Source organism: Coenobita brevimanus, chromosome 96, assembly GCF_032717465.1.
Source record: "Coenobita brevimanus isolate Jiangsu-jjx chromosome 96, ASM3271746v2, whole genome shotgun sequence".
In the NCBI taxonomy this organism is placed as follows: domain Eukaryota; kingdom Metazoa; phylum Arthropoda; class Malacostraca; order Decapoda; family Coenobitidae; genus Coenobita; species Coenobita brevimanus.
Window position 1 is genome coordinate 31,229,770 of NC_137049.1, and position 24,732 is coordinate 31,254,501.

A 24,732-nucleotide genomic window follows, 5' to 3' on the forward strand; every position below is an offset into this window, starting at 1 on the left:
TCATCATGCCTTAGCGGCAGTCATCATGGCTTATATAAACAACAACTTCCACTTTTTCATGAAAACTAAAAAAAAAATTATATAATCACATTTGCACGATATCCATGCAAGAAGAGTAAAACATGAGAAAGTTGGTGCTGCTTGATACTGGACTTGCATTATTGCACAATGGAAGAACAATGGTACTGATACAGTCTCAGTAGCTGTTCTTGTGACAAAATACTCAACTTTCACTCTCCCATAACCACTGTATCAACATCATAATGTTCACTATAAATAAGTTCACGGTGTTATTCACTGTTCACTTTTTAAGATAATACGTTTTTAAGCAGGGACTGGAACAAGTAATATCTTGCAAAATAAGCATGGTTCATGGGGCAAGCATAGTTCTTAAGGTTAGAGATTTCTATTACATGCCATGTCATATGCAAAAGCTTCACCGTAATGAGATTTCTGATTTACCGGAACTTGGTTTCCAGGAAAGGTACAGTTTCTAGCACATCTGGAGCACAGAGAGAATCCGGTTCTTCGTCCCTGTCATCCAAGTTCCACGTGGTTCACAATTCCGACATCTGTCCCGCAAGCTGCAGGGGAGGCATGGGTACGACTGATCCGGCATGGCTGTACGACTCAAGAATGTAGGCAATTGACTGCAGACGATGTGCCAGGTTCAGCTTCCGGCAATATGGATCTGCATCCAGGGACTCCAGGATCTGCAAGTATAAAAAGGTGTGGGTCATCAATTCCACAAAGTTCATTCACTTATTGACAGTTTCCTGCACAAGTATTTTCACAAGCACATATATGAACTTATTAAATGTTTTTATACAGTGCTTCTTTCTTTACTATTGGACCATGTTCTGATATACTACAACACATACATTACACAAAGTACATACATATACACAAAAAGTATATTACATATATACATGAGTAAAATAGAAAATATATGCTAAACGAACAAAAAAATCACTGTGGTAGGTCCACAAACTACGTTTGATAACAGCCTTCCTCCAACCCTTCAGAGACAGCTGGATTATTCAGCATGAATCTCATCGTACCTCCCTTTAACGATACCTTTTTGAGTGTGTACCTACCTGATACACCCGTGGCATACATACATACTCTGCTCTTTCATATTTTATATATATACATATATATATATATATATATATATATATATATATATATATATATATATATATATGTGTGTGTGTGTGTGTGTGTGTGTGTGTGTGTGTGTGTATAGAGAGAGAGAGAGAGAGATACTAGCAGGGGCATCTGGCGTTGCCGGGCCAAAAAAGCGAACACTCTAATCCAATTTGTTCTAGTTCAGAACGAAACCGCTCAGACAACTGAAAGCACCCTTCACTTACATACATACAGTTAATCACAGTGCAGTACAATACAGTACTGTGTGTGTGTGACGCTTCAGTGCTCTCATTAACATGTGTGTGAGACTGGTTTAGCATAAGAATGAAGTCGGGCTAACTGGAAATAAAATAATTGAGGAATGTGAATGAAAGGCACAGAGCAGGTAGAATAAGAAATATGACTCATTGAAGATATGGAATAAGATGTCTGTTAGCAACAGGGCTGAAGACTAAATATCGATTCTTTGGATGGTATGATCATATGGGGATAATGGATGTACGGTAAATAAGGTCCTGAAAAGAGTATATGTGAGCGAGTTTGAAGGTACGAATAGGCATGTCTGCCCAAGAAGAAACATGACTGATACGGTAAATGATTACGTGAGAAAGAGAGGTATGGATATTAATCAGGCTACTAAACTGACAGGAGATCGATTTGGTAGGACGAATTATGCAAGGAGAAAACCTGACACGTACTTGAACCCCTTATTTAAGAGTCAGCAGATGGATTCCTGCCACAGGACGTTTAGTGCATCTATAAAGAAGGTTTTTGATATATATAGTATGTCAATGGTCATGCCTGTGAGGTGGAGTCACAATTCCAGGGAACTTCAATGGTGAGTGAAGGAGTGCATGGCCTATTTCACTGGGCATGATGCTCTCGCTATTGTCTTTTTCACTTTGTTTTATGGGCCCTACCTCATCCCAGTCTTAGATGTAAACAGAAAAAAAAAGAGAAGATGGGATGATAAATCATCATGATGCCATGTTTCCAACCAAAATCGGGATGAAGTGGGACAAAGAAACAAGGAAATTAATGGGGGAAAACTACGAACATCATGCTCAGTTAAAATGTCTTCAGAATCATCGAAGCTAGTGATGTCGTGGTTCTACAACACAAGCCTAACCATCGGCACATTTTTCTATGATAAATCATCATGATGCCATGTTTCCAACCAAAATCGGGATGAAGTGGGACAAAGAAACAAGGAAATTAATGGGGGAAAACTGCGAACATCATGCTCAGTTAAAATGTCATCAGAATCATCGAAGCTAGTGATGTCGTGGTTCTACAACACAAGCCTAACCATCGGCACATTTTTCTTATACAGACTAGTTATATATAAGCCAGATGAAATGCTGTATGCAAAGCAGATCAAAACTGGTTAACTCACCAGCTCATGATATTTGGTGACGTAGATGTAGAGCTCCTTGAGCGCTGCCAGGTTGTCGAAATGGCCAGCGTGTGATGCTGAGAGCTGCTGCATGTGTTGTCCTAGTTCTTGCTCACTCAGCGGCTGTGCACTGCCCACGTCGCTATAGAAGTTCTTCACCTGTGCCACAAAATCCATGTTAAAACTCGGATAGCAGGTGAACACTGTGTCGTGAACATTTTTACTTGGACACTTAGATCAGAAAAAAAAAAGACATGTGACAAATATCCAACTATAGCAAGTGAACACTGTGCCATGATCATTTATACTGGACACTTAGATCAGAGAGAAAAAAAAAACAGACATGTGACAAATATCCAACTATACCAGGTAAACACTGTGCCATGATCATTTTTACTGGACACTTAGATCAAGGAAAAAAAAAAAAAAAAAAAAGACATGACAAATAGCCAACTTTTATGATTACTGTGAATTACAGTACAAGCAAAAATGAGAAGCGGTCAATGTGGCACTCTGAAACATTTCGAACTACCATGAATATTTGATTTAATGAAAATAGTTAAACTGAGAATAGCAGTGAAAGAGCAGCAAGTCCACCAACCTGCGCCCTGTAGCGTGGGATGTCCTTGGCAAAAAGCAGTTTATTGGAGGGTGAGTCCTTCCCTAGTCGGTGTTCCGTGGTGGAGCAAGCATCAATGAATGTCTGGGCTATCACTGACAGGCATGAGTCCACCGTTGGCGTCTTGGCGATGTCGAAGATGAAGTCAGGGTTTTTGATGAAATTGACCCAGAACCTAAGAGGAAGGCAATTAGATTTCCAGGCATGGATGACTTCAGGGTCAGTGATTCCATGAGCTCGTGCAGCCTCGTCCAACAGATCAAACAGCCACTTGACAGCAGGAGGCAAGCCATCGTTAGCACTCAAAATAGTTCTGAAGAAATCATCCACAAACTGCTGGACGGTGCCTTTGGTGGACAATAGTCGTGTCAAGAAAATTTCTGGGATGGCCTTGTGGGTGCCGTAGGTTCTGTCTCGGCCGTCCCTCGAAGACCCAAGAGTTCCTGAGGCGTTTTCATCAGCAGTCCGTACCAAGTGGTAAATGTGAACCCCTGCGCCTGCACCTCCACCACTAACTGCAGCACCACTGGCTCTCCCTACTGTGTTGCTGGCACAGTCACCACCTTCCATTCCGGGGGAGTTGATTGGAGACACACTGTTAGCATAAGAGTAGTATCCAGTGCCTGTAACATATAAGAAGTTGGCGTCAAATGCACGGTAGTTCAGTTAACTTTTTTTTTGCGTTCTTTTGCTAGTTGCCATATTGGTCCAACACCCAGTGCCTGTACCATACGGTAAAAAAAAGCTGGTGGACACTACTTCCCAGAACATAAGTATGTTTTGTTTGCCTCTCCTCATAAAAAATAATCTTCACAATGTACTGTAAAACCATATCCTAATGACATTTGTGCTCTAGCATACACAGTTTTGTTTTACACTCTGCACACTCCCTAACAAGCATTCCTTCACGGAAATATTCATGACAAGTTAAATATTTGCACAAGGTGAAAATATCATTATCATCATCACTATTACCATACATAAGAAACAGGGAAGTGAGAATGGAAGTGAAAAATTTACAACATGACAGTATTATGATACCAACTCTAAATTATGGAAGTGAAGCTTGAACATTGTTGGAGGGACAGAAGTCAAGGGTGAGAGCGGTGGAAATGAGTTATTTGGGAGGAGAATGTGGAGTAACATGGAGAGACAGACTGACAAATTTAAGTGAAGGAACGTTGTGGTGTGGATATGGATGTGGTAGGAAGCGTTAGGAGAAACAAACTGAGTTGGTTTGGCCATGTGGAGAGGATGGAGAGGACGAGGAGAGTGTATGTGAGTGAGTGGGAGAGGGAGGCCAAGGATGAGATGGAGTAGTATATGAGAGGGGGGGATGTGAGCTGGGAGCAGGGCAGTGAAATGGCGGGGGACAGGGCGACATGGAGGCGACTTGTTTGTGGCCACCACTTATGGGACTAGGGGTCTGGCTATATATATATATATATATATATATATATATATATATATATATATATATATATATATATATATTTTCCATTGGATCCCGAGTACTGGACAGAACTGGGATTTTTCAAGTCTTTATAAAGTAGGGAACCCCCGGGTAGGGACCTGTGAGCTTCACGACAATGAGCCGGTTGGCGGAGGGCGGTACGCTCAGCACCCTCCCAGTGCCGTGCCTCGCCCAGCACCCCTGGGATCCAATGGGTTAATGGCTGGCAAACCTATCAGTCTCTTTAACCCACTGGAGCCCGGTGTCCCGAGTACTGGACAGAACTGGGATTTTTCAAGTAGGGAACCCCCGGGTAGGGACCTATGAGCTTCACGACTATGAGCCGATAGGCGGAGGGCGGTACGATTAGTACCCTCCCAGTACAATGCCTCGCCCAGCACCCCTGTGATCCAATGGGATATATATATATATATATATATATATATATATATATATATATATATATATATATATATATTACAACTAATACTAACACTAAACGCAACCTACTGTAGACCAGTGAAGACCAATGCAATATAAATTATATACGTGCCCAGTATTTATATAATGCTCACAAATCACACCATGCAGATATGTAACAACAGAACACGAAAAAATACACGCCTCCCCCTAAACACACACACACACACACACACACACACACACACACACGTTTACAACACTAGGACAACAAAATGAATCTGCATTTATGTTAACGGGAAATTTATATGCTGAAAATAACAATGGAAGACGGGGGTAGCACTAATGGACAAGGGTAAAATGTGAGGGTACGGGAGTAGAGGAATGGAAAGGGGTAAAGGAAGGGTAAACGGAGAAGGGGAGAGGAACGATGAAGAAGGGTGAAGTAAAGGAGGGTGAAGAATGAGACAATGGAGGGTGAAGGGGAGGAAAAAAAAATGGGTAAAGTTGGAGGATGAATGAAATGGTAAAAGGGAAGAGTGAGGAGGGGAAAGAAGGAAGCGGTATAGAAGATAGGGTGAAAGAAGGGGTACTGGAGAAGGGAGAAACAGAGGTAAGGGAAAGAAATCGGGGGTCGAGATAGAAAGAATAGTTTCTAAAACATGTAAAATGGAAGGAAATGAAAAACAATAACAAACACAAGTAGTTAACAGACAGGAAAAGGGATAAATAAAGCAAAGCATCAGTGTAAAAAAATAAAGAGCCGCGTGAAGTTGAAGATGAACGGAAAAGGGTTGACTGACTGCAAAAATAAGATAATGGGAAACTGAAGGAGGTTACATGTAAGGAGGAGGAAGAAATGGAAAAGTAGGAACATGAAAAAGAAGCAAAAGGTGAAGGGCATGAAATTAAAACCAAGATGAAAGATAGTTAAAGTGAGGACGAAATTATATAAGCAAAGGAACACAGAGGTTAAGAGGCAAGACAAGAGGAAAGGATATGAACTAAGGATAAAATTACGAGGGGGAGAGAGGAAAAGGTTAAGTGAGGAGGAGAGAAGAAAAGAATAAGTTACACGTGAGGAGGACGAACAAAGAATGGATGAACCGCAAGAGTGGAAGACTAGATAGGCTTAAAAAAAATAAGAACAAGGATGAGGTGTAGAAGTAGCAACAGGTGGGAAAGAAACCCAGGCTGAAGGTGAAATGAGGTGGAAAAAGAGGGAATGTAAGGAAAAAATACACAGGGAAAGATAAGATAGGGTAAAAGAAAGGTGTGTGTGTGTGTGTGTGTGTGTGTGTGTGAGAGAGAGAGAGAGAGAGAGAGAGAGAGAGAGAGAGAGAGAGAGAGAGAGAGAGAGAGAGAGAGAGAGAGAGAGGGCGAGAGGACGGGGGGCTAAGGAGGAAAATGTGGAAAGTGTAAGAACGGTGGTGAAAGACAAGTGTGAATTAACTCGGAGAAATGGTACAGTAGTATAGCAAGGGAAATCCAAGGAAGGAAAGATGTGAATAGGGGTAAAATGCTAGTGAATGAGAGCACAGGGTGGTGAAAAACAGAACGAAGACAGCTAAAATGAAAAGCCACTAAAAGAGGAGTGGAAATGGAAGAACAAACGGCAGAAGTGATGAGCCAAACGATGGGCGGGTATTAGAAAATGGGATGACGGGGAGGCAAGGGAAAAGTGCTGTGGTGGTGGTGGAGGTGAGACTGTGGAATGAGGTGGCGGTGGTGAGACGGTGGAATGAGGTTGTGGTGGTGAGGCAGTGGAATGGGGTGGTGGTGGTGGTGGTGGTGGTGAGGCAGTGGAATGGGGGGGTGGTGGTGGTATGGCGACGTAAATGTTGAGATAATGAAGTGGTGGAGAAGGGGCTGAAGTGATGTTGATAAAGTAAATGCTGTGAACATGGAAGAAAGACAGTGAAAACGGACATACGAGGTGGTGGAGGAGAGCTGGTTGAGAGGACTGAGTTAGGAGTAGTGAAGGGACAGTAGAGAAGCGGAAGAAAGGAGATGAGGCTGGGGCGAGACAGAGGAAAGTGATCAAGGAGGGAAAAAGGCGAGGCAGCAGAGCGGTGAAGGGAAGGAGAGGTGGTGATGGGGAGGTGGATAAGGAAAGACAGGGTGTTTGTGGAGGGGAAGGGAGGATGAAGTAGAGGTGGTGGGGACGACAGGATGAAGTAGAGGTGGTGGGGACGGGGGGGATAAAGTAGAGGTGATGAGGAAGGGGATAGAAGTGGAGGTGGTGGGGAGGGGCGTGAAGGTGGTGAAAAGTTGGGTGAAGGTGGTGAGAAGGGAGGTGAAGGTGGTGAGATGGGAGATGATGGTGGTGGTGAGGAAGGGGGTATAAATGGTGAGGAGGGGGGTGAAGGTGATGGTGGTGAGGAGGGGGGTGAAGGTGATGGTGGTGAGGAGGGGGGTGAAGGTGATGGTGGTGAGGAGGGGGGTGAAGGTGATGGTGGTGAGGAGGCGGGTGAAGGTGATGGTGGTGAGGAGGGGGGTGAAGGTGGTGGTGGTGAGAAGGGGGTGAAGGTGATGGTGGGGGGGGTTAAGGTGGTGGGAGGGGGGTGCAGGTGGTGGGAGGGGGGTGCAGGTGGTGGGAGGGGGGTGCAGGTGGTGGGAGGGGGGTGCAGGTGATAGGGAGGGGGGTGCAGGTGATAGGGAGGGGGCGAAGGGGTGAAGGTGACAGAGTAAGGGTGAAGGTGATGGGGAGGGGATGAGATGAGACTTGTTGCCGCTTGAGTCGGGACTTTAGTTGTCACTTGAGCTGGGATCTAAGTTGGCGCTTGAGTTTGGACCTGAGTTAACATTTGAGTTGGCACTTATTTTGTCACGAGTTGGCACTTGTGTTAACACTTTATTTGGCACCTGTGTTGTCACTTGAGTTGGGAGTTATGTTTGCGCTTTAGTTGCAACATAAGTTTTCGCTTTAGTTGGCACAAGTTAACTCCTGAGGTGGCACTTACGTTGGCACTTGATATGGAGCTTACGTTGACACTTGATTTGAAACTTACGTTGGCACTTGAGTTGGGACCTATGCTGACCCTTGAGTTGTGATTAAGCTCGTGCTTGAGTTGGGACTAAGGTTGGCGCTTGAGTTGAGACATGGGTTGGCACTTGAGTTGGGACCTACGTTGGCAGTTGAGTTTTGACTCGAGTTGGCACTTAAGGTTTCACTTGAGTTTGGATTAATGCTCGTACTTCAGTTGGCACGTTCTCACTTGAGTTGGCACTTAAGTTGATTCATGAGTTGGGACTTTAGTTGGCACTTGAGTTTTAACTTTCGTTGGCACCTGAGTTGGGACTTAGGTTGGCGCTTGAGTTGGGACTTAAGTTGGCACTTCAATTGGGACTTAGGTTGGCACTTGAGTTGGGACTTAAGTTCGCCCCTGAGTTGGGAATTAGTTTGGAGATTGAGTTGGGACTTTACTTGACGCTTGAGTTGGGACTTAAGTTAGCGCTTGAGTTGGGACCTATGTTGGCGCTTGAGCTGGGACCTATGTTGGCGCTTGAGCTCGGACCTAGGTTGGCGCTTGAGTTTTGACCCAGCTTGGCACTTAAGGTTTCACTTGAGTTGGGATTAATGTTGGTGCTTGAGATGCAGCATAAGTTGGCACTTCAGTTGGGACTTGAGTTGACTCGTGAATTGGGACTTAAATTGGTGCTTCATTTGTACCTTACGTTGGGTCTTGAGTTGTAACTTACGTTGGCACTTGAGCTGGGACTTCAGTTGGTGCTTGAGTTGGGAGCTTAGTTTGCACTTGAGTTGAGACTTAAGTTAGCGCTTGACTTAGGACTTGAGCTCGTACTTGTGTTAGGACTTAAGTTGGTACTTGTGTTTGGAACCAAGTGGTGCCTGTGTTGAGACTCGAGTTGACACTTAAGAGTTTGAACTTTAGTTGGTACTTGAATTGGGATTTAAATCGGCGTTTGTGTTCGATTTAAGTTGGCACTTGTTTTAGGACTTAAGTTGGCACTTCTTTTAGACTTAAGTTGGAACTTATTTTGGGACTTAATTTGGCACTTGAGTCGGAGCTTTAGTTAACATTTGACTTCGCACTTACGTCATCACATGAGTTTGCACTTAAGTAGGAATTTGCGTATGCACTTAAGTTGGCATTTAAGTTTTAAGTTTGCATTTGAGTTGGCACTTAACTTGACACTTGAATTTGCAGTCACGTTTGCACTTATCATTTACGTTAGCACTTTATTTGGCACTTAAGTTGGCAGCTAAGTTTGGACTTAAGTTGGCGCTTGAGTTGGGACTTAAGCTGGTGCTTGAATTGGAACTTAAGTTGGTGCTTGAGCTGAGACCTAAGCTCGCCCTTTAGTTGGGACTAAAGATGGCGCTTGGGTTGGTACTTAAGTTTGCGCTTGAGATGAGACATGTTGCCGCTTGAGTTGGGAATTGTCACTTGAGCTGGGGCCCAAGTTGGCGCTTGAGTTTGGACCTGAGTTGGCACTTATGTTGTCACTTGAGTTGGCACTTATCTTGTCACTTGAGTTGGGAGTTATGTTTGCGCTTGAGTTGCAACATAAGTTGGCGCTTTCGTTGGCACTTAAGTTAGCTCGAGTTGGCACTTGAGTTTGAGCTTACGTTTTCACTTGAGTTGGGACCTATGCTGACCCCTGAGTTGTTATTAAGCTGGTTCTTGAGTTGGGACTAAGGTTGGCGCTTCAGTTGAGACATGGGTTGGCACTTGAGTTGCGACCTACGTTGGCGCTTGACTGTTGACCCAAGTTGGCACTTAATGTTTTACTTGAGTTGGGATTTATGTTCGTACTTGAGTTGGCATGTCACCTGAGTTGGCACTTAAGTTGATTCATGAGTTGTGACTTAAGTTGGCACTTGGGTTGGGGAGGTGAATGTGGTGGGGATGAATGTGGTGGGGGTGGATGTGGTGATAGGGGGAGAAGTGGTGGTGGAGAGGTGGCGACGGAGGTGGTGGTGGAGGGATGGAGGTGGGTGGTGGTGGTGGAGGGGGGAGACTTGCTGGTGGACGAAGCTGAGACGTGGTGGAGGGTGGTGGAAGAGGGTAGTATTGGAACGGGGTAAACTGGTGGTGGAGGGGGGTGAAGGTGGTGATTGTGCTGGTGGTGAAGCGGCGGTGTAGGTGGTGGGAGGGGAAGGCGAATGTGGTGGGGATGAAAGTGGTGAGGGTGCATGTGGTGGGGTATGAATGTGGTGGGGGGATGAATGTTGTGGGGGATGGATGTGGTGGTGAGATGGATGTGGTGCGGGGTGTATGTGGTGGAGGCGAAAGTTGTGGGGGGGGTGAATGTGAAGAAGAGGTGGTGGGAGGGGGACGAAGGAGAGGTGGAGGTGCAGGAGTTGAGGTGGGTGGTGGTAGTGGTGGAGGGGAGTGGACGTGGTGGTGGGGTGAAGACATGGTGGTGGTGGAGGAAGCAGAGATGTGGTGGAGGGAAATATTGGAGCGAGGCACATTGGTGGAGGAGGGGGGATAAGGGGGTGATGGTGCTGGTGGTGGAGGAGGATGAAGGAGGTGGTGGTGATGGTGGTGTTGGAGGGAGGGGAAGGAATGGTGGTGTTGGAGGGAGGGGAAGAAATGATAGTGGTGGGGGGGAAGGAATGGTTATGGTGGAGGGGGGAAGGAATGGTTATGGTGGAGGGGGGAGAGGAATGGTGGTGGTGTTGGGAGGGGAAGAATGGTGGTGGCGGGGGGGAAGGAATGGTTATGGTGGAGGGGGGAAGGAATGGTTATGGTGGAGGGGGGAAGGAATGGTTATGGTGGAGGGGGGGAAGGAATGGTTATGGTGGAGGGGGGAAGGAATGGTTATGGTGGAGGGGGGGAAGAAATGGTTATGGTGGAGGGGGGAGAGGAATGGTGGTAGTGTGCGGAGGGGAAGAATGGTGGTGGTGTGGGGAGGGGAAGAATGGTGGTGGTGGGGGGAGGGGGGGATTTGCGACGGGATCCACCGATAGAGTTGTGAGCCACAGGACGAAGTTTATGAATACATTAATAGATTATAACTTTAACAGAAATTAAAGTTTGCACAACTGCCGAACATTGGGGAAAAATATACAGCCGAGTAAAATAAAGTGGAGCATCGCAGGCGTTGCAGGTGGGGGCACAGGCAACAACAATCCCAGCTACCAACATCACAACAATTGCAAACATTATTAAAACCAATGCAAGCATTATTAAAACAGCACTACAGATGAAAGCACCATTAGAAATGAAAACACTACTACAGACACTAAAGTACCCTTACAAATATTATAAACCAGTAAACACGAAAACACCAGTACAAATTAAAACACCACTAGACATTAAACTATCCATACAAATATTATAAAACCAGTACACATAATTAAAGTTACTAGCTAAATAAAACACTGAACATTAAAACCGCGAAAAACTTTGAAACTACTACAAACATTAAATTACCAATACAGCCTTTATAACACACCACTATAAACATCAAACCAGCATCAGAAAAACTATTACAACAACAATACAAACGTTGTTAAAAGAATTGCTATTTCCTTCAGTCTTTGGAAGTATTTTTTTTTTTTATTCTTGCTGCTACCAAAGTGTGATGTTCAGAATCGGAAGGGGTTAATACAAACTATATTAAATTAGTCTCTCCTGAAGTGAATGAAATCGTCCGAAGGTGGTATGAAACGAATAATGCGTTCTCCAGTTAAAGGAGTTGAAAGACCCCTAAAAACACAGCAATAAACACGAATTAACTCATTCTGTTATCATCATCTCTACCGAAAACATCTTTCACTACGAGTGTTCTTTCCCAAACTTACTTGCTTTCCTATCCTTATCGCCTATTCATAGAAACAGACAGCCAAAGTACTCTCAACAAGCAGCCGCAACCGGGCACTAGGTTTTCTTTCCTTTGTACATTACTACTTTATATCCTTGCGGGTGGCCTGCTGTTATCGTATTAAAGGTACAAAGGTGAGTGATTAATCCCATCATTACAAGAACGCTCCCGTTAGTCAGCTAAATGCGTTTGGATATAGCAACAATAGAAGTATGCTCGCTGACCCTCTGCCAGACGCTGAAGAAGACACTAGGTAAAAATCAGGTCACAGCAACTTCCAATGTTACGCAACAGAGTTCGGTAGGGGTACGACAATATAGGCTGAGTGTGCTGTCAGGTGCCGGGCTGGGTGACGCACATCGAATGTAGTCCTACAGTAACCCAGAAACAGATGCATTACTAGATCGACTGTTGAAAGGGTTCGGCCTAAATAAAGCTATCTTATGGAGGGGGTTAAAGCTAACACTGAAAAACTCGTCACCAAATTAATTTTTAGCTTATTCTGCGACAATACCAAATAATTCTTCAAAAGCCAATTTACCCAGAGACAAAAACCACCATCCCTAGAGGCACGAATACCATACACAACGAAAGCTTCGCTCTCTAAATACCACGCTAGTATCCACACTTAAATATTCATCGTTCACCAAAATTCATAAAAATACCATCACATAAACGAAACTAACACACCCTTAGCGTAAACAGTTCAATTTTAATATTAAATACACATATCACTGGTGAAATCTAATTAGTCAGTCACTAACAAAACATATCTTCGTATTATGAGGCTACGCAAAACCTGATCAACACCTCAGTGTTAATACACACCTTAACACAACACCGCATCTCTAGGCTATAATCACTATCACCATCATAATACCAATCATCATACTACATCAACTAGTCTCATTAAATCCTTGGGGAAAAAATTCAATACATAATCAACACCACCATCCTACATAACAAGCCTCACAAATCACCACAAACGGAGCACCACACCATCACAACACTGACCATATAGCATACAAAACAGTCCTACCATACACAAAACTGCACAGCAATTCCGCACATCAAATCCAATGACCATCACACAACACTATCATAAACCACACCACCACCACACACCAAAACACACCACCACCAAACATCACTCACACAACACAGCAATCCCACACACCATCACACACCAAACGCTGTATCACCACAGTACAGTAGCACCACAGTGCACAGTACAGTGTACCACACTGTACCACCACACAACCATAATACAATCATAATGCAACACACCAAACACTTCACCACCACACACCATAACAACACCACACACGAAAACAGCACAACACACCTATCACACTCAGCGTCACCCACACACTGTCGGACTGTCAGAAAACGAGGACGGCCAAGTGACGTATTACATTAAACTAATTAACACGGGTTGGTGTCCGATAATCAGTCAAAAAACGAACCTGTCCCGGAGGATTTAGGGAGAACATTTCTATTATGGGAGGAAATGCGAGCGTACAGGGATGAAATATGTGAGTGCAGTGACGTATACGATGAATGATGAGTAACGAGTGTGCTGGTGTGGCGTATTATGATGAATGCGACGCGGGCTGGGTACTAATGAATCAGGTGTTATTAAAGAGTGGCGGCCCGTGTAGAATATCCCGCAATATTTAAGAGGAACTGTGAGCCTCATTCAATATTCCCTCACAGATTGGATTTTATCTCTCTGTCACACACATGTATACTGCGTCCGGGGTTGCTTAGTACTTCCATGAATAATCAAATTTGTCCCTGTCGTTAGGAATATTGGGAAATTTATCACTGCCGCCACTATTTACAGGCTGAAATATTAATATCACAAGAACGTTACAACTACAGTACAAGAATTACTATGAGAATTACCTCACCCAGGATACCGACAAAATATATTAATAATCAGTAATGAACGGAAGCAATCAGCAAGTACATAATTACTAAAACCAATCACGTTAGCAATAGAAGTACTCCCAGCGCTATTACTCTCTTCAAAACAGTACAGTTTAATTAAATACACGTAATAAAGATGCCCCGTAAAGCAGCATCCTATTATACCCATTACTCAATACCATTACCTATTTCTCTAGTGGTAATTTAGTCACATAAAACAGCATACCAGTTACACCAGCATAACACCAACACCTCCACCGCCATAGAATCAACACGATTGTACCACCACAATACCACACAACTTTCCATCACTACAGCACAACTCGCAATACCATCACAATACGGCCACTACTGCATTACTTAGTATTACACCACACTATACAACCGCAACATGACCAAGCACCACAACACTAAACACCACCACAACACGACTAAACACCACCAGCACACGACTAAATATACCACGACAAAACTCTGCAACACAACCATACACCACCACAACACGCTTAAACACAACAACAACAGTAAAATCCACCACAACATGACTTAGCACCACCACATGACTACATACCACCACAGACACGACTCGAGTATCAATGCAACATCACTAAATCGACACACTCAGCAGCAACATGACTTACCACCAAACATAACCATCACAACACCACAACACAACCCCGCAACCTAACACCACTAAAACAGAACAACAGTACAACACCGCTACAGCATGACTCACACCACCAACATGACATCTCCACCAAGGGGAACACCAGCCATGACTAACCAAAAGAAACTGAGTCAGCGGGGTGGAGAAAGGAGTGGGTGGGCGAGGACTGGGTGTGATGCGGGAACGAGGTGGAAGAAGCAGGAGGTAAAAATGAAGGAGAAAGCGAAATGATGGAGGAGAGGAAGAAATCGAAATAAGTAGGAGATGCGATAGTGTAAGAAGGATACCTGAGGAAGAAATGAGAGGTTTAATGGATGAAACCTAGAGAAATGGAAGACACAGAAGATACAAGACAACAGAAACATATATGAAAGGAAGTGGCGAGGAATTACTAGAAGCAAGTGCATGTAAAGTAAGCAAAATATATAAGAAAATGTCACACGTACTCTCTCTCCTCTTCCTCTCTCAAACGGTACAGATGTGAGCTGCTGATCGAAAGGACGCAAGATCAATCTGACGCTGAAACAAGGAACAGCTATGGAATTCGTACAAAGTCCCCAACTAAACTTCCAGGGCACCCACTGGTATGTCATAACCTACCAATGCCATCACATCAGTCCTGAAGAAAACATCCTTAGCGTAATTTTCATTCAGCACTGTCTATGGGTATTAACGCTCAAGCAGTACCATAAGAAAGCGTGGAACTATATGTTGGACGAGGACTGCTGCTTCAGGGAATGGACTGTAAAAAGTCTACTCACAGAATTGAATACAACAAAATTTAAAAAAAAAAATATGAGCCTCCCTTCATTAAAAGTGAATGATGTGAGGCTGACAATGACCCAATACGCGGCGGTGTAGAGGGTAGTTGGTATCCAGTCAAGACAATGGATCAATGACATCAACCGCATCTGCTCCCAATCGCTCTCCCCCCCCCCACCCGATTTTTAAAATGCCCAATACATTCTCCTTTTCTAATTATCTATTCTTTTGATTATAATGAGTTTCACTTTTCATTCACACCAACCTCCAATCTCCACCGAAGTTTTGAAAGTAATCTTATTCAACGAAATTTTTCCCTACAAATAAATTTTACATTAGCATTCTTTATTCCTACTTTCTCCTACATTGCTCTGGCAACATTTCCACCTGCTGTTCTGTATTTTCCTCAGTCTCAACCTCATTTCCCGCCCTCGTCTCCATACTGAGATAGCCTTCTTCTCTCGCGCAGTTTTTTTTATTTTTTATAATCTAACACTGCCCTCTCTTACCTCTTTCCTCTTGACACTTCTCTTTCGCAACCACTCCCTTTACCATCTACCCCCACACTGTCCCTTTAACATACTCCCTCTCCTTCACCTACACAGCATTTCACACACTCCCATGTCCCTCCTCTCCCACAATGACCCTACAAACACAACTCGTTTCTCTCTTTCCACGCGTCTCTCAATCAATCCACTTGCTTCCCTCCTCCCAGAACGGTCCCTCTGACATTTACTCTTCTTGCTTTCCTAACTTACCTTTATATCTACTCGTTCGTCCCTTTCACAATTACTCCCCTCGTTCCTATTTCTCACCAGTCCCTATCGAATCCTGTCCTCAAATCGCCTCCTTCCCTCTTGCCTTCCACAGTTCCCACTATTCCGTACCTTTAGTTCCTTTAATACACACTTCATCTCTCACATACACTCCTTGATCCTCTCACATACATTCCTTGTTGCTCTCATATTCTCTCCTGTTCCTCATCCCACATCTATTCGCTGTCACTCAACTTTTTATTTTTTTTTACGTTCTCTCCGGTTGCCTTCACAGTCACTCTTTCCCTCTATCGCACTGTTCCTCTTGCGTCTTCTCCTGTCCCTTGCAAATTTCCTTTCCTAGTCCATCTCCTCTCATTGTGCCTCTTTCACATTCTCTTTCCGTCCCTCTAACACTCTCTTGGCTCCTCTTATATTTCCTCCTCTGTCCTGCTCCTTGTTTCCTCTTTGGCCCCTCTCACATTCTCTTGTTCCTCTTACATTTTCTCCTCTGTCCCTCTTACAAATCGTTTGTCTGTCTCGTCCCACAGTGCCCCTTCCACATTCTCTTTCATCCCTCTCACATACTCTTATTCCTCCTATATATTATCCGCTGTCCCTTTCACACTTCCCCTTGTCCCTCTCCTCCCACACTGCCCCTCTCACATTCTCCCACCCCGTCCGGCGATATGACACACTTGACGAGCGAGTAATGTCCATCAAACCCAGAACGCTTTCCCGGGCCGACCATAAAATTGTTAATGAAGGGATATAATAGCCGCTTTTTGTTTCTGTCAAGCACAATACCACCACCATTTCCTGAGTTCTCCCCTCTACGCCTTTCCGAGGAAGGGGAGTATGAGAGAAGAGGGTGACTTGATGGCGTGTGAAAGCAAATTTGTTGTCATTTTGACCCCTGGCTCATCTGAACGTGAATCCTGCGGACTGCAGGCTAAAGCTGCCCTTCTGCAGCCCAACATCTTCCTCTTGGGAAATATGACTACAGCTGGTTGTATAACTAGGCAGTTCCGCCGCCTAGTTATATCAGTGCAGCCACGTATAGGCATCTCTCCAGTACTAAAGGAACTACACTAATATGGTAATATGAACATAAAAAAAATAATGTCTGAAAAATTATACACAGATACGACTGATGCATGTAAATCTGGCAGGGAAACGAAGAGAAAAGCCAAAGCATTCGCCAACGATTGCATATCGCCCGCCATCATAAAAAAAGTGGATCATTAATCCTCCGGCAATCGGAGGTATATTATTGCAACTTTGCCAAAATCGAAAAAAAAAAAAAAAATGGGATTTGCTGTTTAATCCTAATAAGTTAAACATCACACAAATATTCAGACGCCCGAGGTCAGGGGTATTATGCTGGTGAATGTCATTGAGTATAACAGGCTTTTAAAGACTTTTTAATAGTTACCCTTTAAACGGCGGTTCTCCTCGTTGGGGGTACGACATAAAGTGGTGAAAAATGGGAGGCTATATGAAAAAGTTGGAGACTATTTTTTCTTGCAAAATCCTCTGGCAATCTGAAGCAAGTCATTACAGCTTTGCCAATATTAATAGCAACTAAGCCATACATCTCGATATACAGCCCACAAAGTTTGGATACAATTTGTCCTCTTGATTTTGAGATATTATGGGAACAATCACATACAAACACAAAGATGCAGGCAATTACGTCACAGCCTCGCTATGATAAAAAGTATAGCAAAAAAACAAAAGGGGGAGGGGGCAGGCAAGACCGAAATAGGGCTGATCAGAACAGAATGGGACGGGAACAATCCCAGTAAAACAGCTGAAAACGAAGTAAAACTTGATAGTATGGGGTTAGACGAAGTAGGAAACGGAGATGGGGTTAGAGAGGGACGTGGCGAACCAGATTTAGCAGTGACGAGGAGATAATTTTGTAAAGGAGGCGACGAGAGAGAGAAAAGAAGTTGAGGAAGAAAGAGGAAAGGTTAAGGATGAGGAAACAAGGTAGTGAAAAAGGAAAAAGGGGAAATGAAGGAGGCATGCAGGAAGAGGTGACAAGACAGATGGGGGAGGAAGGAAAATGGAAAATCAGGAGGAAAGGAAGAAGGGCGGGAAAGGAAGAGGAGGAGGAGGGGGAAGAGATGGAGGCGCCAGGACACGAGGGAAAAATCTTAGTCCTATAGGAATTAACATTAGCTGGAAAATCAGGTATGGAACAGATCTAAGTTCCGGGCAATGAGCAGGGAACAGGTGTGGGACAGGGGGCAGGTGTGGGACAGAGCAGGTGTGGAACAGGGGGCATGCATGAGGCATGGGATAGGTGTAGGACAGAATGCACATATGGAAGTGTGGGCTGGTGTACTACTAGGGAGTACGGGACAGGTATGGAACAAGCAACAGGTAAGGTCATAGGGGTAAGTGTGGGACGGAGAAACGGTGGACAGGTGTGGGACGAGAGACAGGTATGGAAGCAGGGGTTGGTGAGGTACGGGGAGATGTGGGACAGGAGACAGAAATATGGATTGGTGTGGGACGGGGGACAGGTGTGAGACGGAAGACAGGTATGGAAGTAGAGGTACGTGTGGGACGGGGAGACAAGGGACAGGTGTGAGACGAAGCAGACATGAGATAAGAGACAGGTGTGGAGAATGAAACGAGTATGTGATAGAAATTATGTGCAGGATGGGACAGATGAATGGGACAGGATGCAAGTGGGGGATGGGGCAGGTGTGGAACTGGGGACAAGTTGGAGGAAAAGGTAGATGTTAGGTAACGTGTAAGTATGTAGGAAAGGCCCGAGGTGGGACTGTAAACAGGTGTTGAAGGGTGCAGTGTGAACCAGAGAGTAGGTGTGAGAAGTAACACATTCTGGACAGGAGGTAGAAGCAGCTGGATACAAGGTAGTGGGAGTTTGATACGAGGTAGAAGGAGTTGGACACGAGGTAGCAGGAGTTGGACACGAAGTAGCACGAGTTGGACACAAAGTAGCAGGAGCTGCATACGAGGTAGCAGGAGTTGGACACGAGATAGCAGGAGTTTTATACGAGGTAGCAGGAGTTTTACACGACGTAGCAGGAGTTTTACACGACGTAGCAGGAGTTGGACGCGAGATAGCAGGAGTTAGGCAAGAATTAGCACACATCCAGGAAGAAGTTGCGAGTGCAAAGGAGTTCACAGGTGTGCATGAGGGAGCATGTGTACAGAAGGGAGCATGTGTGGAGTAGGGAGCATGTGTGGAGGATGGTTCATTAGAAGGACTCGCTTGAAGGGCGGCCTCCGCTCGATGTCAAAAGGCCAGAAATGAGTCATAACTTGGGAACCAATTCGACTTGAAATTGTTTTATTGTTCAAACTGAGGCGTTGTAACGGTACTTTGCTCGAACAATATTGCGCCATGTTGCGCCGTTTTTGCTGTTTTAGGGTAACAAACAAACCAACAAACATACTGAAATCGGCCAACAAACATACTGAAATCGGACAATTATAATACAGATGAATGTGAGGAGGAGAAGAATGCATGTGCTGAGCAGAAGGGTGCAAGTGTGAAAAGGGAGGGAGTAAGCGTGGAGGGAGGAGGTGCTGGTGTAGAGGGAAAGGGTGCAGGTGTAGAGGGAGAGGGTGCACGTGTAGAGGGGAGGGCAAGTGTGAGGAGGGGTAGAGAAAGAGGAGGAGACAGCAAATTTGGAGGAAGGAGATGCAGGTGTAGAGGGAGAGGGTGCACGTTTGGAGGGGAGGGCAAGTGTGAGGGGGGGAAGAGAGATACGGAGCGAGGAGGTGGTGTGGAAATCGGAGGAGATGGGAGTAAGTATGGAGGAGGTGGGAGCAGGTGTGGAAGCGTGAGGGTGACTGATGCCCCCAGTACGTGATGGATGAGCTCCCACTGGCACGAGGGAGAGAGGGAGGCGAATCTCTCGCAAGGGGCGTCTGGCAAGGAGTTAAAGGTGGGGGCCGGAGGGGAAGGGGAGAGGGACCTAAGGAAGGACAAGGGAAACCGAAAAGAAGAGGGGGGGGGGGCACTTACAAAAGAGAGAGAGAGAGAGAGAGAGAGAGAGAGAGAGAGAGAGAGAGCTGAAGAGGAGACAGAATGATGAATGAAGGAGAGACAGGTGGGAGAGAGGAGCGAAGGGGAGGAAGAAGGGTGCAAGGAGGAAGGCAAGGCAAGTCAACGTAGATAAATGTCTGGAAGGGAAGACTGGCATAAAGCAGGAAGACTAGAATAAGGCAGGAACGGAACAGGAACCAGAACGAATATTTAGCCCATTTATGCTAATAGAGATATGTGATAAGGGAATCCTATATACCTCCTAGCACCTGCATACAAACACATTCACAAAAATCATGGGTAAATATTATCAGTTTCATATGTACAGTACACAGCCACACACATCGTTGAGTCACATGCTACAAACACTACTTCTCTAAAGCAGTACATGTTTTAACAAGCACGTTCAGTCTTCATTCCGTATCATGAATCCCTAAAATACTCGTATATAAATCACACAAAAGAGTAGCACAAACACAGGTCGAGTTCCAATGTATGTATATGTATCAGTGTTCTCATTCATCCTTAGAATATACAAATCATGTTAAATAATTGTTCTCTCTCTCTCTCACACACACACACACACACACACACACACACACACACACACACACACACACACACACACAAAATCTATCACACGTACAAATCCACGTATATATATCAGTGCCCTCGTTAACCCCCAAACACAAGCCAATTCTCTCGCCCAACAAACAATTCATCAACCCCCCAGCTCGGTCCCAGCCGTCTCGTTAATCGCTAAAACATCCTCATTAGTCCTATTTTTCTCCAGGCAAAATTGGTCTCCCTTCGTCTCGCCCTCTTCATTAGGCCCTTTTTACATTACCTCAAGTTCCAATTTTCTCCCGGGAATTAATCAGTATCCATCTCTGCAATTTTGCTGCCTCGGGTTTTCTGGAAATTTATTATAACGCTCAGAGTCCACCTTCCTCCATTCCAATGAGTTTCTCCTCCATCGCCGTCCCTATTTTAGCATCCTTTCCTCCGTCTCGAAACTCACCCCCCTGTTCTATCTCCCCTTTCATCCTCTCTTTCCACCCTCCCTCCCTTCCAGGCGACGCCCCAGAATGACTTCTAAATAATTCTGGTCTAGGTTCTTGGTTCTCTACAGCGTGGGCGAGGGAGATATACACTCATCCATTGTGTTATGGCACATGCGCACACGCGCCCAGAAAATGCATACAAACGCGCACGCGTTCAAGCACGAAGAGCCCACATCAACAAAATCATTCATTCGTATACACACTCACTAAAGCGCGCGCACGCACGCACACGCACACACACACACACACACACACACACACACGTTCGCGCTCTCTCTTGCTCGCTCGCTCGCTCTGATGCACTCATGAAAATTCATCGGCTGCTCACAAGGAACCGTCGTAAAGTTAATTCAATCATACGGAGAGTCGGACAGCTGGCAGGAGGAGGAGGAAAAACATTATGGAGGAGAAGGAAAAAGAAGTAGGTGAGGAAAGAACAGGGAAAATGCAGTGTACAGGGAAGGGACAGAGCAATGGGAAGGGACAGATATGGAAAAGGGAGCAGGAAGGAGGGAGGGAGGGAAGGCGGGGTGGAATGGACGGGAGGGCTTGACACAACTGTAGCATTCAACTTCTTTTTTCCCTAGAGGAGGGGAGAGACCAAGTGAAGAAGTCTGGGTAGGAGGATTTCACAGCGACTGATTGGAAGCGGCGTGGGGAGAGGCCATTGTTATGAGGATGGTATATGGGACGTTTTGATGGAGTGGCGAGGATAAGCAGGGGTGGAGCTATGGTGGGGTGAGGGATGGTAGTGTGGTGGGGTGCGGTGAGGAGTGATGCTATGGTAGGGCAAAGGATTGTACAGTGATGGGGTGAGGGGTCGATGGTGTGGTGGGGTGAGGTGTGGTAGTGTGGTGGGGTGAGGTGTGTTAATGCGGTGGGGTGAAAGTGGTAATGCGGTGGGGTGAGGATGGTAATGCGGTGGGGTGAGGATGGTAATGTGGTGGTGTGAGGGTGGTAATGTGGTGGTGTGAGGGTGGTAATGTGGTGGTGTGAGGGTGGTAATGTGGTGGGGTAAAGGGTGGTGCAATGGTGGGGTAAAGGTTGGTGCAATGGTTGGTGCAATGGTGGGGTAAAGGGTGGTGCAATGGTGGGGTAACGGGTGGTGCAATGGTGGGGTAAAGGGTGGTAGTGTGGTGGGGTAACGGTGGTTGTAAGGGGGGGTGAGGGGTAACGTGGTGGGGTGAGGGGTAACGTTTTGGGGTGAGGGTAACGTAGTGGGGTGAGGGTAATGTGGTGTGGAAGATGGCTGTGTGGTGCAGAAAGGGTGGCAAAGTGGTTGGGGTGGTGAAGGCGGCAGTAAGACAAGAGGTAACAATGTTGTGATGTAAGGGTGAGGGTAGCACAGTAATGGAGCAAAGTGGTAGGTAATGTGGTGGGGCAGATTGTAGAGTGATGGGGTGGATTGTGGCAGCACTGTGAATACTAAGATCAGTTTAAGCATGGGATTATAAGTTATATAGAAAGGGTATGAAGTAATTGCGATGATGGTATGGAGAGTGGGAACAGCGAAGTGGATTAACACTCGCCGTTTTTAGAAGCGGATTCGCGTCCATCCTGAAAGTGTCCAACCAGCTCTTTGGACGCGCATACGTGTCCAAGCAAAGAAATATTGACCATAATCAGGAATTAGGTCCTGCGCCCTAAATTTGGTCTCATATTAGCCTGACTTAATTTCCAGTTCGGTGATACTATTTTCATTCATGGGAAAATCGAAAACGTGACTAAAAAACGCACTATAAACATTATGATTAGGTAAAAACATCATGCATTCTTTCAACTAATACTCGTCAAAACAATTACTTTATGCAATATCATTTCCTTTTTTTCCTTCCACTTATTCTACAAAGTCTCAGCTTTATAACGGTATGAAAACAAATCAGCTAACCCAAATATTTTGGGGTGAAAAAAAGATCGGAAAAGAAATAACTCGAGAGCGCGACAGGGAAGGAGACAGTGAGAGGGGGAGAGTGGGAAGGTTCTGCTGGCTGCGGGAGGAACCGCGATAGTGTTAGGATGAGTCTTGTAATGTATAGTGAAGTCAATGGTACGGTGGAGTAGGATAGAATGGCAAAAAAGGCAGACAGATACTACAAGACTTGAAGTGGAGGTATGGTTGATAGAATGACAGTATGAAAACTGAAATGGAGGTTACAACATGAAAGTCGGAAGGCGTAGTGTTAAGTGGTAGAATGGAAGACATGGAGAGACTGGTAGGAGACAACGTAGAGGGTGAATGGAAATAGGAGTAAAAATGTGGAAGACTGGCAGTCGAACGAAAACAGATAAGTGGGTGTCGTGTAACATGTCATGCTTCGCTGTGCCGCCATTATTTTAGCAGACGAATTATATCCACATCCTGAAACCATTTCTTTCCTCACAAACACACTTTCAGTGTATTATTCATCCGTGCTAGCGAAACTGTGTTCATGAGTTCGAATAAGCGAGTTATAAGAATGGCAGTGAACAATTTACAGCAGCTAGAAAAGTCGATGTAATACATTATCACATCATGATGAAAAATAGAAATGGTTATGGGCAAGAGTAGGAAGCCATTCTTCTGATGAAGGTAATTATACTTCCCTAGCACTAATTTTGTCTGTTACCTCAACCATATTTAATCTCTTCTTAGCTCATCACCAACTGCAAAAGGCTTAGCATGGTTTCATCTGGCTACTATTGCTTGCTTTACGTCGTACTTCGAGTAGCGTAACATGTCTCTCCATATTTTTCCCTTCAATTAGATTACCCACTTCATTATCTCCCCCATAAACCTCTGTCACGCACTTAACCTTCATTACCCTCTCCACACACACCTCTCTCCCTGCACCACCCCTTCCCGCCTTCACCTACGCTCTCTCCTCTTCCTTCCTCACTCCTCTTGCAGCTACATCCAGATTCCCCTCCCAGTCTTGAATCTTTACCTATATCACCTCTTTCCACACCATAAAATATTCTTGGAACTCCTTCCCCTTCCACTTACCTTTACTAATACCATCCCCCCTCCCCCCCCCCTTTTTTTTTTTATCACCTCACCCCTCACAGTTCACACCACCTTGAATATTCTCCACACCATATTCATCTACAATATTAAGCTACTCTCATCTTTACTTTCTGTACATTAACTCAATTCAAAGGCCATCTCTCTGTACATACCTCGCCCACATCCCCACCCACACTATTTATTTTTCCCCTGCAATATGCCTACACCTCTGAAGGCCTTCAAACAAAACCATGCGTCTTTCCTTGCTTCTCATCCACACGCACCATCACCAACCACACCATCCACCTCTCCCCCACACAGTCACCTACACCATCCACCTCTCCTCCTTGCATCTAACCCACATCATTCTCCCACAACACTCACATCTTGAGCATGCCCCGTACAACTCATCACCTTTACCATTCCTCTTTCTGTCATGCATTTCCCATTACCACTTATCATCACCACTCACAATATCCACGTTTTATAACTCCTCACATCACTTACCTCCATCCCTATCCACACCTTGCCTCTCCCCCACATCACTCACCACCCACACCACCTATTTTAGTTCTATCATCTCCCCCCACACCACCCACTACCCCCACCCACGCCATCCAATCCCACCTCCACCAATAAGACGAGGGCATGACCGATGACTCATTTGCATCCCTAAGGCTCAAGAACTATTTCAATTA

General features: G+C 45.1%; 1 protein-coding gene across 1 annotated transcript in view; it reads right to left on the bottom strand.

The window, feature by feature from the left end:
• Positions 1–557: 557 nt before the first annotated feature.
• LOC145413547 (plexin-B-like) overlaps positions 558–24,732 on the bottom strand; it is an 889,679-nt gene continuing 865,504 nt past the window's right edge. Inside the window, exons 17-19 of the mRNA XM_080283243.1 lie at positions 3,150–3,790; positions 2,549–2,707; positions 558–713 (exon numbers count right to left, since the gene is read on the bottom strand). Coding sequence (XP_080139369.1) covers positions 558–713; positions 2,549–2,707; positions 3,150–3,790 — 956 coding nt within the window. The remainder of the gene's footprint in view (positions 714–2,548; positions 2,708–3,149; positions 3,791–24,732) is intronic.